Source organism: Pelmatolapia mariae, linkage group LG10_11, assembly GCF_036321145.2.
Source record: "Pelmatolapia mariae isolate MD_Pm_ZW linkage group LG10_11, Pm_UMD_F_2, whole genome shotgun sequence".
NCBI classification, from domain to species: domain Eukaryota; kingdom Metazoa; phylum Chordata; class Actinopteri; order Cichliformes; family Cichlidae; genus Pelmatolapia; species Pelmatolapia mariae.
Window position 1 is genome coordinate 60900046 of NC_086236.1, and position 16731 is coordinate 60916776.

At 45.1% G+C, this 16731-nt stretch overlaps 1 protein-coding gene across 6 annotated transcripts in view; it reads left to right on the forward strand.

Annotated features, from left to right (window-relative positions):
• pou2f2b (POU class 2 homeobox 2b) overlaps positions 1–16731 on the forward strand; it is a 45399-nt gene that overhangs the window by 21829 nt on the left and 6839 nt on the right. The window contains exons 1-15 of one of the 6 annotated variants that reach the window (XM_063485906.1): positions 4528–4621; positions 9288–9353; positions 9550–9584; positions 9974–10030; positions 10867–10986; positions 11175–11516; positions 11871–11976; positions 12069–12160; positions 12280–12426; positions 12520–12661; positions 12818–12966; positions 13457–13654; positions 13755–13984; positions 15226–15294; positions 15643–15716. In XM_063485906.1, the coding sequence (XP_063341976.1) occupies positions 4567–4621; positions 9288–9353; positions 9550–9584; positions 9974–10030; positions 10867–10986; positions 11175–11516; positions 11871–11976; positions 12069–12160; positions 12280–12426; positions 12520–12661; positions 12818–12966; positions 13457–13654; positions 13755–13984; positions 15226–15294; positions 15643–15716 (1882 nt within the window). In that variant the 5' untranslated portion in view covers positions 4528–4566. Of the gene's footprint in view, positions 1–4527; positions 4622–9287; positions 9354–9549; positions 9585–9973; positions 10031–10866; positions 10987–11174; positions 11517–11870; positions 11977–12068; positions 12161–12279; positions 12427–12519; positions 12662–12817; positions 12967–13456; positions 13655–13754; positions 13985–15225; positions 15295–15642; positions 15717–16731 lie in introns of those variants that run through there. The other 5 variants (XM_063485905.1, XM_063485911.1, XM_063485907.1 and 2 more) reach the window with 5 other exon arrangements.

Genomic DNA, 16731 nt, shown 5'->3' on the forward strand with positions numbered 1-16731 from the left:
CTGTTTCCTCCCCAGATCTCTTCCCTCCATCATCTTATCTCAACTTCCTGGTCCTCTCTCCCTCTCAGTCTCTTTTCACTTTCTCCCAGCCAACTCTTCCTGTCTCATTTTCATCATTTCCCTCCCCCCTTTTTGCTTTTTCATCATCATAGGCCATATTTAGGCAACTCTGTGTCCCCCCCTTATCATTCCTCACCCTCCCTCACTCACTCCATCCTTCCTTCCTTCCTCATCCCTCTCTCCCTCCCTCCACCCTGTTCGTTCCCTGGGGAGGTCAGTAATAATGGTAGTGATGGAGTGAGAGAGGGAGGTGCGATTATTGTCTTGTCGGGAGTCAGAGGAATCGATCGGCCCAGAAATATGAGGCGCGAGAAAGAGCCGCTGTGTCAGATACAATAACCACCCGCTCCCGGGGGCTTACACACATACACACACACACGCGCACACACACACACACAACATACAGGCCCGCATTCGACACGAACATACACATTTATTTGGTTCGACGCAAGTGCAGACACTGACACGCACACTCGTTCGTACCATCTTTCTTTTTCATTAACGCAACGCGCACACATCCCTCTTCTTCTGTGGTGGAGGAGAGCGGCGAGGCAGCCCAATCATCTACATGCTTTGATCTGAGATAAAGCATAGAAGTAGATCTGTTCTGATCATTCTTCATGCACAGATAAAGGGCAAGGCGAGGAAAATCGCTCACACACCTTTCACTCACGTAGCTATAAACAGACATAAACACACACATACGTGCGCACGCCACACACACGATCACACTGAGACCTTTCACTGCTGTTGCCTGGCAACGTGGCCGAATGTCCAATCCGAGCAGAGAACAGTGGCCAGTGATGTCACAGCTGCTGCTGACCAGCAGGTCTGAGGGAGAAAGAGAGGCAGGAGGAGAAGAGAAAGTTTGAATTGGTGAAAGGAAAAAAAAGATGGGGAGGGGGGGTCACAAAAAAAGAGAGATGGGTGATGATGACAGGGTTTGAAGGAAAGGAGGAAGGACATATGAAGAAGAGGGCAGGGTGACAGGGGGACAGCTGGACAAAAGAAATTGCCCCTAGAGGTAATGGTTGCCATAAAGTAATTCTGTCTGTGTGTTGCGCATTCTGCACAACGGTCTGTGTTGTCCATGTAAGTGAGCATTTTTTTTGTAAAGTGGCCTCAGTGCTCCTTGATCTGGTCATGAAGCCGGGCCAAGGGAACCCAGTCCCTCCCCTGCAGACCCTTCACTCCTGCACCGAAAGAAGCAGAAGAACAAGAAGAAGAGTGGGTGAGAGGCGGAAAGATAAAGATTTGAGCTTCAACCTTGGTAGCGCCGTGGGAGAGAGCGGTGTCTGTCTAGACAAACCCGGCTCCCTATGGGCTGCCGAGATGATACAGAGAGAGGAGGGGGAACGGTGTGAAAGGAGGATGGAGGGGCAGAGGGGGGGCTAGAGGAAAAGGAGCAATTGAGAGGTATCAGAAACAGGAAAGGAATAGGTGTTGCAAAGGTGTAGGCGGCTGAGATGGTGCCGGTCCCAAGGTAGCCAACAGTGTGAGTGTGTTTTAGCCCCTGCCGCTTCTCGTACAAAACCTCAACCTCTGTAGTCTCCACACTGCTCGACCTACTGTTTATAATCCTGCTACTCCTCATGAAACTACACACACACACACACACTACACAAGACTGGATTCTAAATCTCTCACCTTGTATAATAAGAGTGTTGCTGTTTGACTGTGTGTTGGCTTGGTGGGTCCATCACTGAGCCGTGCTCTGTCCCCGTCTATACGAAGAGGAATATGATGGATTATATGAATTAGAGCCAGTGTGTGTGCTCCAAGCCCGAGGCTGCACTAGATATAGGAGGGCTGAGCCATGGAGGGATGCTGAACTGGTTTGGCGTCCTCAGAATTGTCCCTGCAATGACCCATTATACGCCGTCTCCTCCCATCCTGCTTACCCCAAGCAAGCTAACATGCTTTCTTCAATCTTTTTATCCCACTTCGCCTCCTCTCTATCGCTCACCTTTATTCCTGTCACTGTTTCACAGCTCCTTCCTTTTTCCTTTACTATTCCTCATTTACCCCCCCCCCCCCCCCACCCCCCCACCCCCCCAATCTTAGTAACCTCCAATCCTCCCTCGCTACTTCTCCCTAACTGTCTGACAGTGGAGTGATTGATGGCGCTCCAGAGGACTCAGCCTCCCCTCATCCTCCTCTCTGGGGTCCCGCTATCAGATCGTGTGCGTGCATGTAACTGCGTGTTTGTTTATTGTCTTATAAACTTAACTTCTAGTGTTCGACAAAAACACGCACCAAAATATTGCACATTTGGTTGTTTATTATTATTTATTCAGTTTTCGCTGTTAGCAATAAGATGAATATGTAATTGCTGCTGGTCCAGTAATGCTATGTGTTGTCCCCATTATAGCCAAGACTCGGGCTTCCTTGGCCATTAACTGTATAACACACACACACACAGCACACCAATTCACCATCCGCTTATTAGGGCTACTCCAACAGCTCTCCCATCACACACACATACACATAAAAACACACAAAGACACATACACTGGTAGTTATGTGAGTAGATTGGGGTTTGAACAAAGGTCACGGCCAAAGCCAGGCTGCCCACATGACCTCTGACCCAGTGGACCGCCTCCTCCGTGACGCGCAGTCTGTCACTGTCCTTGGACGGGCCTGTTGGGCCGGTTCCCTCACAAACACACCCTCCCTCTCTCACCGCTGATTACTAACAGACACGCAGATCTGCTCTCCTAATGAAGGCAGATCTGTGTGCCACAGATAAAACTGAAGGTGTGTTTCAGACCTGAGTGTCTGTTTGGTGTCCGGTCTCGGAAAGAGCCAGCAAAAAACAAATTTATATACGTCCTCGCATTCTTTGTTTTATTTGATCATCTCGGGTGGTTAAGAAAATGATCAAATGTCCAAAATATGTAGCAGAGGGATTGATTTTTCATGTTATACAGTTTATTTTCTGTTGAATATCTAATTTCGATAAATAATCATTTATTAAATGATCTTGTATATTTGGGAAGTTCTTTACCCATCATACCACAGTCTTGATCCTGATGTGATCTTTATTGTAACAACATATATGGACAGCCATAGCCTCAGTCTCTTTTTTTTGTGATCCAGGACAAATTCAAAACTGTGTCTCTGTATAACTGAGCACCTCCAGTGGAGTGCTGTATGCACTTCTTACTGTGCATCTATCCAGGAGTACATTGGGCTGTTGTAAATCACCACATAAAGTATTTATAAGGTTAAACTTGGGAACTCTGCTGCCGTTAGCTTTTGAATTAGTGAACTTGGACCAAGGGAGAAGGACGGGGAGGGGAGCGGTGCTCTGACTTCTCGTCTGTGGATGGTTCGTTCATCAGCTTTAGAGAATCAAGAGTGCCACCTTGTGGTCGCTTCATCCTGCTGCCAGGGCAGCACGTTGACACAGATGTGAAACTGTAGGCAGTATTTATGCTGAAACACGCTGATCTGCTTCCATATGATCATTCATCGGACTCAGATTTTCACTTATTTACCTCCTAGCCTTTTAATCCTTGTGGGCGACACTGATAACAACGCGTATGTAGTTTATCTTCAATGTTCCACATTCGTGCCGCATCTACCCATCACGTGTAGAGATTCACATTGTGGGTTTCTGTGGTGTAGCACTCACTGTGGCGTGGTCAGTGGTACAGTGAGTGTTGTGACTGAGTTTTTCCTTCCTCTCGGCTTAGAGTGGAGCTGTGGTTGTTATACTTAGCTGAGGATGTCTCACATCTTCTCTTGTTGGTGTCGACCTCCCTCGACAGACCACCTTACGCCCACTGGTGTACTCTCTAATGGCAGTCCCAGCGTCAGACATAAACATAGATATGACCGGGGCGCGGGAGCCGTGACTCATGGTAAACTGATAAAACTGCAAGATCCGGCGTAGAATTTAGGGGGGAAAAAACGTGATCAGCTGAGTTTTGGAGAAGTTTTGATCCTCCGCTGGGTTTTATAGTATATAAATCTATCATAGATTCGTCTGTGATAATGTCAAACCCGCTGTTTTTCTCCTTTGTGAGTGAGTGAGTGAGTGAGTGAGTGAGCGTGAGTGTGTGTGTGTGAGTGGCTGTTTCCAGCCGCGCCATCACTTTCCGACGGCACCAATCATCCCCCTCCTTTTCAACTCCTCTATCTATTCGATCTCTTCGCTCACTCACTCACTCTCTCCCACTCTTTAACCTCTTGCGTGTCTCCAATTTCTTTTTTATCTTTTTGTATTTTTCTCTCCTCTTTGAGAACAGTTCCTACTCTTTTGAGGCTTACTTCCTGTGTGTTGCAGGATGTGGGGAGGAGGTGGGGCTTGGGGGGTGTGGACTACTGTCATGTGCATGTGTGAGAGACAGAGCGAGAGAGAAACAGAGAGAGAGAGAGAGAAGAGAGGGGAAGAGTAATTCAACCATATGATTTAATACACTCCTCCTTTTGGTTAGAGAGCGACAGAGAGAGGGAGAGTGAGAGTTATTCTTTAGGTCGCGTATACGCTCTCTCGCAGATATGACCAAGACAGCGGCAATAGCAGCAAAGGACTTCTCCAGTATGTGGTTGCCAGGTGAGTGACTGTCTGTGCAGCTCTCTATCGTTGCTGGCCTTCATTTACCAAGACCAATTAAGCTTTGCGTGAGTTAGAGGGACCTCTGTGTGTGTGTGTGTGTGAGAGAGAGTGTGATATGCTGTTGATTAATGCCAGTGGGTCTAACAAGCTCAGCTAATTGGGGAACATCAAAGGGTGAGAGGTGGTACGAGGGATGGAGGGGGGGGGTGGATGGATGGATGGATGAGTGGACGCCTGTCTCTTGCATAGGGAAAGGTCAGACACTTCACCAGCCCGTAGCATGCCTCTGTTTGTGTGTGTGTTTATGTGTGTGTGTGTGCGTCTGTGTTTAAACTGAATATTGAATGCTAAACAACCTTGAGGAAAATGTAATGAAAAGTTTATTTGAAGAGTCTTTTCTAACATTCAGCTAATGAAAGGCGACTTCTGCAGCTCGAGTGTGTTTCTGTACTGAGATTACTTTTCATTGTCCATCATCAAAACGCTTTCTCTCCAGTGATGAGCGCCGTTACTCATGTGTTCACTTTACAGATGTTTTTTTTCGATAAAGTGCATCTTTAAAGCTGGAGGATACTTTGTGTTTGTGTGTGTGCGATGGAGCATTGCATTGATTATTGCTCATTTTCAAGTCTGTCAATGAATTCCAAGCTCTCTGATTTAGAGACAGTTATGTTAAAAAAACCTTTTTTGTAGCCTCAGTATTTACAAATAATTTGTGTAACTCTTCCTGCTCTGCGTCTGGGTGGTCAGCTCAGCACAGCCTATGAGAACAGGCAGACAAAGTCTCGGTTGACCGACGACGGCAAGCCTACGAGAGAAGATCAGCAGGCAGTTAGCTGACTCACCCGTTACCCGAAATACAATTTCTAAATGTCAATTAGCTCACATTTCTCAGTCTTTGTTGTCGTGATAGAATTTCTAAAAAAAAAAAAAAAAAAATTACAAGATCTGTGATGTTCACGGTTTATCAGTGAGTGATTCACGCACAATATTCACAGAGTCACTCCTTAACCTCATGTGGTCACTGCTGTGACCTCTGGGAAGTTACTCTGACCAAAGTGACATGTCCTTCTCGCAAACTTCAACAAACGGCACATCACGCCAGATTATGTAACGCACAGCTTCACAAAGGTGCACTGGTGTGGAAAGCCAGTGCGGTAAACATTCGTGTATATCGGGAATAATCTTGTACAATTATTTTTGACGTGTCACCTCGTGAGCCGTGTTTAGGTTTTCTGTAAAGTTAATCATTTTTGCTCATTTTAAACATTGAAAGTAAATGAATGAAGTAAATTAAGTGTGGAAATTTGAAAGCACTCAGTCTTATTAATCTGGTCAAAGTACATCATTGTCATCCGTAAAAAAATTATTTATGCTGTTTAGAAGTGGGAAAAAATGATTTTATGGGCATCATGTGGTGGTGACCTTTGACTCTCAGTTCCAGCAGCATTTGGTTATATTCATGTGTTTTATATGAGGTGTTTTTATGTGTTACAAACAACAAAAACACAACAATAGTAACTTAGATTAAACAAACGACCCAAACTGACAAGAGCAGAGACCCTCATGACATGTTATGGCCTTGTTGTGGCATCCCAAATTTGTTCCTTCAGGTTCTCACTGTATTTGTTTTTTCAGCTTCAGTTCTTCTCTTGATTCCTAAATCATCGTTTTATCATTATTATTATTATTATTATTTCTAATATTATTAATATCTGTTCAGCCCCATATTTTACCATTACTATATTAACAATTTAGATACTAACATGTTCTTCCTGCTTGGGTCATCCTGGCACAGATATGCGATTGGTGTTGACATGACTCTTTGACATTCACTTTTAAATGGAAAATGCTTCTTTGCAATCAAATTCGGCAACCCTCAGCACCGCTCAGCTTCTCAAATCTGTAGTTAGTAAGTTTTATGACTCCAGTTCCCAGACACCCCCCTTGGCGCTGGGGTTATGTCCTGAATCAGGAAGTGGGGTGAAGAGTTGGTGGGGAGGGAGGGGGGGGGGGATGGTAGGGGTGGGGAAGGGGAAGGTGGGGGGGGTTTGCAGGGTGGTTGCAGTGGAGTTTCATCTCGGCCAAAATACCCAGAGGAGAATAACAGAAACAGTCCAGACTGAGCACAGGCACTGTTGTTCCTTGTTCCTTTCTATTGCATCATTTATTCATGACACAGGATTATACAGCATTAAATTTGCTCTGCTGTGGATTCACTCAGTATGGTGAAGCAACTCTGAACTCTGCTGTTTAACTCCAAGGGTTGCATATGCTGTAGCGGAGCAACAACGACCGGGCTGAGCAATTAAACCTGTTAGAAGCACTTTCTTATCCCTGCAGTAAATGCAGTTTGCACCACATGTGCAAAAAAAACAGTCAAGACATGCGTCCTCCGCTTACACTGTAAACACGTTCAGAGCGTGTAAGTCACCCCGACACGAAATTATTTGTGTTTGTGTGTGCAGCAGTGTGTTGTAAAAGAGAGGGAGGTTTTAAAAGAGTGAAAGAGAGAGTGAGAGAGAGAGAGCAGGCTAATATTAATAGCCTCGCTGACAGTAAGTGTTGGGTTTAGCACTCTGCGCTCAACCCGGTACAAGGGGAAGTCGGGAGGGGAAGTGAGAAAAAGACACTACATCTTGATATACTGTCCCACCACTGTATTACTGACCACATTATCCACCATGCTACTGTCTGTAGACCATTTTTAACCATGAATCAACGCGCACCTTCTCCCCGTGTCCTGCGACGGGGCAGCGCAGTGCGATAGGCAGCACTTTGGGAGCTCTGCATTACTTCTGTTTTATGAGCTGGGCAATCATTTTATATGAGGAGGGGGATTTGGCTTTAGTATTGTACACTCCACGCACTGAAGATCGCAGTGTAACAGGGCCCAATGTGAAAGAAGTGGAAATTTACAGTGTGTTATAGATTTTTGCTGTGGGGTACAGTTTGTTACGCGTGGCAAAGATTTTTGTGATTATTTAGAGGAAGATGTTATTTCTGTGCATATTCAGTGGGTTTTTGTCAGAAGTTGAGCAACACTGGGCAGTTTTTTTTTTTGGTTTCACTAATAGCCACATCACGTAATGCTGAAAGCAGGTGCCAAATGAAATGCTGGAATAACCGCAAACTGACCAGAATAATATATTAACCAGATGTTTGCATCCGCATCTTTGGGTGACCAATTTAGCTTCAGCTATTTAAGGGAAATCCTGCAGTCAGTGTGTGTGTGTATGCACGTGTGTGTGTGTGTGTGTGTGTGTGTGTGTGTGTGTGTGTGTGTGTGTGTGTGTGTGTGTGTGTGTGTGTGTGTGTTTACACAGGGTTATAGCCACTGGCGGCAGAATGGCGCTTTTCAAGCTGATCATCACTTCCCCCTTCCCCTAAAGACACTGTGTGTACCAAAGTCCACTCTTCTCACATCTGTTTCACTGAGACGAATGTGTTTCTGCAGCTGAATGAACATCTGATAAGGGAGTGACTCCTGATCGGTATCACTTTTTACGATTAGTGACTGCACTTTACTGATGCTTTGCTAATTTAAAACTGGCCTCCGGTCAGTGTTGGTCAGCAGAGCATCTTCTTCGTGTGTGATTACTGCCCCCTGATGGCGAAAACAATGCTTGACCACTTGCTTGTTGGACATTTTCTGTATTTAAGGTGTCATGCTGATAAAAGGCAGAGGGAAGATGTACAGTTTATGTCATGTGCAGCCCGAGAGACGACAGGATGAAGAGAGGAGACATAAAGAGGAGAGGGAGGGGGGGAAAGAGTAGAGAGAAAAAGGAGGAGGGAGACTGAGAGTTTATTATGCAGGTGGCAGATATAATTAGTTGGTCGTTGGGCAGATTTGCATGTTTTCACAAAAGGGAAGTAGCGCTGTGTCTGTGTGTGTGTTTGTGTGTGCGAATGTTAAGGAGTCAGAGCAGGAGGGAAAAAAAGGGTTTCAAATGGACACAACAGTTTGTGGTTTCAGACAAATAAAAAGGCTTTTATAATGAAATGGTACTGTTGTACTGTAACATATAAAGAAAACTGCTAGACAAACACCCACACACACACACACACACGTGTGTGTATTTATATATAAACACCCGCTCACCCACACTAATTATCTTCAGTCCCATCTTTCCTATACACCCTGCTACCAAAATGCTCCCGTGTTTTTGTGATAATAAAGTAATTAAAGACTTTAGCTTATTGTCTCCCTCCATTCATTGCTGTTGCTATAGGGACTGTCCCAATTCAACCAGGAAGTGATGTGGTCTTGTAATGAGTGACACACAATGTGAGACATTTTTAGTACACCAAGTCTCCCACGTAAACACCTTGAGTTAAATTTAGAACGAGCAAACACCTTGGGTCAACCTACTCTTATGTTAAACCACTAATTGGAAAGAAAGAATGAATGAATGTGGGCTCAGTGAATGATTCAGCTACATTGTTTGGTGTACAGTGTGTAGGCTCAGGCTGTGACCTGAAAACATTTAACCCTAACCTATCTGAGATGAGCGCCCTGGCCATACTCTTTCCCCTTCTGTCATCTAGATTGTCTCCGCTTGCTTCTTCTGTTATTCTGTCGCTCTCTGCACTTTTTATCTGACACATATTTAGGAGTCAACCTGTCTGACTTGTTTATCTGCGTGCTTTCCTGTTACAGATATCAGGATGTCAAAGCCAGGAGAGGCTGAAAAAGTCGGGGCTGACTCACCATTGGAGGGCACAGGTAAGCGGCGAGGGTCTGAGAGGCAGACGGCAAACACACACCCACACGTACACGTGTTTTAATGTGGAATATATATGTAAAAAACCAAAACAAAAAACAAAAAGAGCGACACATGCATGACTTCGGAAATTGCAGCTGTAAGTTGATGCAGTGATGAAGATGTCATTTATCACTTTTTCCTTTGCCGCCCACGCAGATTCAGAGCGGAATGGACCAGAATCAAATCATCAGGTACATGTGACTCCTGTGTATTTACCTTCATCTCCCACCCCTTTCATCTTTTTTCTAATTGATCCACCTAAGAAGAAGATTCAGTGTTGCACACACGCTCCAGCACAGAGTCTGACATAAAAAAATATATTTACTTGCAACATTTTGATAAAAGAGCTCCATCAAACCTGTCTTTCCTTTCTTTTTTTATCTGTTTTCACCAAAAGTACTTCCAGACAAACTAACCATCACTTCCCTCATCGATTAGTCCCTCAGTTATTTGCAAGTAACATCACAAGCTAACTTTTCACACAGTCAGGAATCCAGATATCCATTTTGCTTTTAGCAGAGATGGAATATGATGCATTTTGAAGTAATTTCTAAGGCTGTGTCTAATTCTTCTCTTCTAGACTCAGTCAATGAAAGCCTGTCCTTTTCCTCTGTCACCAAACCTGAGCAGCACCAAGGTGAGTGTGTGCTTTTGCGTGTGTGTCCACGTTACTGAACTGTGTGTGCGTGTGTGTGTGTCTGAGCCTGTGTTTGGCGTTTGTGCATCTTTTGTGTCTCAACGTCACACGCTGGGTTTTATTGACGGTATGGCTGCTTCAGCTTTGTGTTCATTTCTATGCACTGAATTACTCTTTTGTCATGCTCGACGTTGAGGTTGATAATGTGTCGACTCTCCACCCAGTCCCCAATGTAAACACGTTTGCAAAGAGCAGAGAGTATGATGGCACTCGTGTTTTTCACAAAGCCTTTTCAGTACTGAAGTAAATCTGAAATATTACTTCTCACCAAAAGGTGAAATCTTCCCTATTTGCATACCACAAGAGATATTCAAATGGGTATGCTGGAAAAGATCCCCTCTGTCTGTCTGAACATGGCTGGGTCTGGGAGTAAAGATCAACTCTTTGAGAAGGATGGGACAGGGGAAAAAAGTCTGGTGGAGTTGTATTTTATCACACAGACTGGGGACACATTAGAAGCATTAGAGGAAATTGCACACTTTAAGACATTCGAATGATTTATCCTAGTGAGCTATGTGTCTTAAACATGGATAAATTCTTGTAGCCTCATGCCCTAGAATTGAGTTAAAGTAGCACTTAATTAGTCCAATATTATCTGAAGATATTTAATATTTTCCTAACTTATGGATATCTGTGACAGGATGGCATTTGCTTGCATAGTCTCGATTGGATAATTACAAACACATTTATATCAAATCGAGCTTTAATCTTAGCGCTGGCCCTCTAACCGTGTTCCCATTTTTTGTATATGCTTTGCTGTTATGTCTTCATCTTAGACTAAGATGGAGGAGTGTGCTGACATGTCCCCAGCCCTCCCTTCCTCTCACGGCCCGACCCCATCACAGACTGCCCTGCAACACACACAGCTCATGCTGACCGGCTCCCAGTTAGCAGGGGTAAGACTGGCTTGTAGTATGCTCACACAGACACGCACTTGGCTTTTGCTTTTGCCTCGCTCGCTCCTCTGGTGGTGCTTTTTGAACACTTTGTTTCCCTCTTTTGTCACCTTTGTGCATTTCCACTCTTGATTTCTTAATCCTCTCCTCTCCTTGCTTCTCCTCTCCTCTCTCGTCCTTTCCACCAGTTGACAGCTCTGTTGCCGGCGCAGCAGCAGCTGTTGCTGCAGCAGGCTCAAGCGCAGCTCCTGGCTGCAGCTGTGCAGCAGTCCAATGCAGCCCATGCAGCTCACGCTGCCCACGCAGCCGCCCAAGCCAATCAGCAAGCTCAGGCAGCTGCAGCAGCCAATCAGCAAGCCCAGCAGCAGCAGCAGCAGCAACAACAACAGCAACAAGTGGGTCAAACGGGGCAGCAGACTCAGTCGCAGTCCCAGGGACAGAGTACACAGGAGCAGAGCGCCCAAAGCGTCCCTGTCCCACCTCCTCCATCCCAGCTCACCCTCTCCCAGCCAATCCAGCTCACTGCCCAGGTACTGGCTGCCGTTAAAGCCACTTCCTGATGAGGGGCGTGATTGAGGAGCCGCTATCAATCCATGGAGCAGCTCATAATGCATGTCTACTGTAGATTTAATGATTCACAGTTTCCACCTTGCATGAACGCACACATTTTCCTTTTCTTAACTCTGACGTGACAGAAAATGTTTTTCCTTTCACTTCTACGCGTTCTGTTGGTATACATTTCATATACCTCCTTTCCTGAGCTGGAGGAACCGTATATAACATACTAGCACATTTTGATGTGACTAAGCCGTCCTTCTGCTCATAGAATTGCAAAATCTTATCGTCTGTCTGACGTGTCCGTTCTCTCTCTTGCTACTGGAAAGGACATTCAGCAGTTGCTGCAGCTACAGCAGCTGGTGCTGGTCCCCGGCCACCCGCTCCCGTCTCCTGCCCAGTTCCTCCTTCCACAGGCACAGCAGAGCCAGCAAGGTGGGGAGGCCCTTTATGGCAGAATAACTTGTAGATACAGTCATTTAGACACAAACTATACATAGAACTCATATTTTGCTCTTCTTCTTTAGGACTCCTATCGACACCAAATCTTATTCCGCTACCTCAGCAAAACCAAGGGAGCCTGCTCTCTGCTCCGACTAGAATGGGGCTTCAGGCACAGGTACAAGGAAACTTTGAAGCTTTAGTCAGTGGAAAAGAAAAACCCAGCCTCAGCAGCACGAGTCATTAACAAACACTTCTGTTTCTGTCTCACTCTCACTTTCACTCCTCCCGCTGCAGCGAGATAAGGGTGTGGAGGTGAGTGGTGGAGGTGTGACCACGGTGCCTTCCGTGACCTCTCACCCCGAGGACCCCAGTGACCTGGAAGAGCTGGAACAGTTTGCCCGCACTTTCAAACAAAGACGCATCAAACTAGGCTTCACACAGGTAAGTGAGACACCCCTCTACACCAACACTACGTGCTTTGGGTTTTTTTTGGTGAATACATTTTAATTTCTTTGCTTTTAATCTGTCCATCAGGGAGATGTAGGCTTGGCCATGGGGAAGCTGTACGGCAATGACTTCAGCCAGACCACCATCTCCCGCTTTGAAGCCCTCAACCTGAGCTTTAAGAACATGTGCAAGCTGAAGCCACTGCTGGAGAAGTGGCTGAATGATGCAGGTGAGATCACTGCAGTCACACAAACTGGAATATCAGATTGAGATAGAGATGATTCACAGTATTTTCCAAGAACTGCAGTTGCACAGAGTAGGTGTTATGACTGTAGTCAGTTGAACGTTAAGCTTGTGTGAACGTGCTGGTGAATTTGCCCTTCAGAGACCATGTCCATAGACAGCACCCTGCCCAGCCCCAGCTCCCTGTCCTCACCCTCTCTGGGCTTCGACGGCGTTCCCTCGCGCCGCAGAAAGAAGAGAACCAGCATCGAGACGAATGTACGTGTGGCCCTGGAGCGCTCTTTCGTGACGGTAAGATGAGTCAACTTATTATTACAGTGACTGTCTTTTTTTCTGTATTACACAAGGTTCTTTTATCCTTATCCCTTTTATGTTGGTGTTGCTCATAGGTTGTACACCAAAAAAAAAAAAAAACAACTAAATGTGGATTTTAAAATATTAAAAAAGTCACTGAAATACCTAATCTTGCCCCAAATACAAGATCCACTGAGGCAAACTGATCTGACAGTAGCTGGCTTCGCCCCTCTTAAAGTGTTTTTAAGTACAAATAAAGATGTTTGTGGTTTCCTGTCACCACTGTGTATGGTTTTGTTGTCAGCCTCGCAGCACTTGTAACAAACACATTGACAAATGAAGCCTTCAGCTTCATTAGACACCTGGCAGTAATTTGTGTACACAGCCTTTTATTTTTCTGTAATTTTCAGATTTTCATTCTTTGTGGTTGTGAAAATGCTTCACATCTTGCTGTTGTTAATGTTTTCCATCACGCCGCCTTCTGCAGAACCAGAAGCCTACCTCAGAGGAGATCCTGCTGATCGCCGAACAACTCAACATGGAGAAGGAGGTGATCCGGGTCTGGTTCTGCAACCGCAGGCAAAAAGAGAAGCGCATCAACCCGAGCAGTGCCACTCCTCCTCTGCCCAACCAGCCCCCCGCAGCCCCACCAGCGCACAAGCCACCCTGCTACAGCCCTCACATGGTACGCCTAGTCGAACGCATTGCAGCACCTTTCCCAAAAGTATTTTTATCAAAGTCGTCGGTAATAAACACGCCGCTGTCCTCTTTTTCCTCTCTGACAGATGTCTAGCCAGATGTCACAGGCCGTGACGAGTCTCAGCAGCACATCGGTGACCACCATGTCCTCCGTCTGCCCTCTGACTTCCAGCCTCACCTCCACCCACCCCTCTCTCAGCTTAACCCACACCCCACTCAGCTCCACTCCCTCCCCGGCAACTCCACCTCCTCCACCTATTCCTCCCCGCAGCACAGCCAGCCCGGCCAGCCACAGCACACTCAACCTTAACACAGGGTAAGAGGAAACAAGGCCTTCACAGCAAAGCACCTCAGAGCACCTCTTACCACCGCAGCTTTCACCCAAATAAACGCAGGTTTGACGATAGTAACAGAGAGACATATGTGGCGTAGCTGTTGTTCTGACAGATTTGATACCTCTCTGAGTTTGACGACTGACTGCTGTGGATCCTGAACGTGGAGCGTCATCTCTGGTGCTCGCAGTGTTGGAAAATCAAAAGCAGCAATTCAGTGCAGAAAAAGAAATGTTCTAGTATTTATTGGCAACCCCCGTTTTGTGCTTACATTACCTTTTAGTGAAGAAAATAAACTTTGTGCAAACAGGAAATATAATATTTTGGACATAACTCAATTCAAAGCTGTGACAAGCACATTTAAAAAAGATTAATTCGCCTCCACTGTCAGCAGAAGTATCAGAAAATATACATCAAAAAATGTGTGTAGGAAAAAAAGGGGAACTGCTGTGCTCCTTTTTAGCTCCATATTCCTCTAGTCTAGCTCTGCATAATAATTCATAATAAGCCTAAATTATCTTATACCAGCTCCCTGTGCAGCTCCTCAGTTTATCTCCCTTTAGGCCAGTTTTCTTCTGATTGCCTCTCATAAACAAAATAGTTAAACAGAAAGTGAATGGGGCTGATGAGCCTGAGATGATCACGTTAAGTATATTGTGCTCACTGACGTTATGCGGAGTCATAAGTAGACAAAAAAGGTCTTAGACTGAAAATTTAGAGCCATCTGAAGCCTAAATATTTATCTCACACGGATTACATTTACATATACTTGTATCATTAACCCGAATACTAATTAGTCATTTAATATGAGTAATATTATGAAATGTAAAGGATTAATATTTAAAACCAATCTATGTGCGTGGTTGAACATTAACCTAACCCACCAGCAACATGAAGTCAGTGGTGAATCATCGGTTTTAATCATTTATCTTCATCTGCAGTCTGAAAACACAACTGCATACGGCCATACATTTCCACAAACGCTGCTCGCAATCAATACTGCACTGCTCCACGCTCGGTTCAGCTGCAATTTGTAGTTAAATGCTTTTTACTGTACACACAAACACACAAACAGTGACTGAGCACATAAGCATTAACTGATAACCCAGCATGCCGCTGGGCGCCACTGCTTCCCCTGTGCAGCAGTGCATGCTAACCCTGTGTGTGTATCTGTGTGTGCGTGTGTGTGTGTGTGTGTGTGTATGTGTGATTTTTGTGTTCACAGCTTATGGCGAATGGGTAAAAAGAATGGTGACGTGTCTAACTACATCACCGATTTTGCTGCAAACTTGAGGTGAATACGACTGAAGCACACACATACACACACACACATTACACACTTTAGACAGTTCAGATGTGTTTCTTCATTAGTTCATGTGAATTCTGTGTTAAGATGAATAATACTTCATTAGGTTGCTCTGTTTCTTTCTGCATTTCTAACCTCGTTTGCATTTGTGCAGCCAACAGTCAGCAAACTTCTGCTCTTTATACGTGCTGAGATGAATTTGCCTTCTGCCTGTCCTTGCCACTAAACCTGCTTTTTCCCCCCCTCCCTCACCTTTTCTCCTCTGCCTGTCTCTGTTTGTGTGTCTGCTTGCACATGTGTCGTGCTTGGTGCGTGTGCGCGCGTGTGTCACAACAGGAACACTGTGATGGGAGTTAACACAGGGATGAATCAAGCCCTCCTCGGTAACAATCCCCTGGCCACTATCCAAGGTGTGTGTGTGTGTGTGTGTGTGTGTGTGTGTGTGTGTGTGTGTGTGTGTGTGTGTGTGTGTGTGTGTGTGTGTGAGAGAGAGAGAGAGAGAGACATTGAAAGGAAAATAGGAGAGAGAATAACAAAAAAGAGGAACAAAGCCTGCCTTCAGCACCTCTCATAAACAGAATATAATTAAAAGGTCAAAGCTGAGGTGGAGGTGAGGTAGTGTGGAGTATTATTTAATTTCTTGAGCAGTCTCAGGGTCAGAGAATACATAAAAAGACCCATCTTCAGCAGAAAGGCAGTGCATCTTCCTCCTCTAAAACTGTTAGAGAAGTCATCCTCTCAAACACACCTACACACATAGATGTTAAAACTCAAATGTACACTCTTCAGGACCCCTACATAAACCTTCCTACACTCAAGAACAAGACAAAAATAGCCACAAAAAAACTTTTGTGTGTCCCACAAGAGTGACCAGGGAAGAGTCCCAGCTAACGTCAGTTTAGCAGAGCTAGTTTTTAACCTCGCTTCGTGGGGTGACAGCGTGAAGGGGGAGGGAGCTGCAGTAAAAAGAGAAGTGTGAGGATGAGTAATACAGTTAATACATGGTGGGTGAATCAGGTCGCACAGGCTGATTACCGACTGGAGACACGGATGAATGGGCAAACAAGTGTGTTCATCCACAGTTGAGAGAGCTGCAGAGAAGAGGAATAAACTTATTTGTCATACATTATCATCTACATGCATGAACCCATCCCATCAAGTGTCTGTGTGTGAGTGACGGTGGTGGTTTACGTTAATGTGTGGGCTTGTTTCTGTCTTTGTGCTGTCTCGCGCATCCTTATCATCCTTTTCATCTTTTTATCTAATTATCAAAAATATGTTGAGAGTTTGAGGGAAAACCTCAGAAGAAATCTTTTCGAGGCAGTCTGTTTGGGAAGTTCGTCATAAGTCATCTTTCAGTTTAGTTAAGTTCTTTTTATATCAGTAATTCAAATAGCAGGCAGAGGACTTGTAGATTGTTGTCAG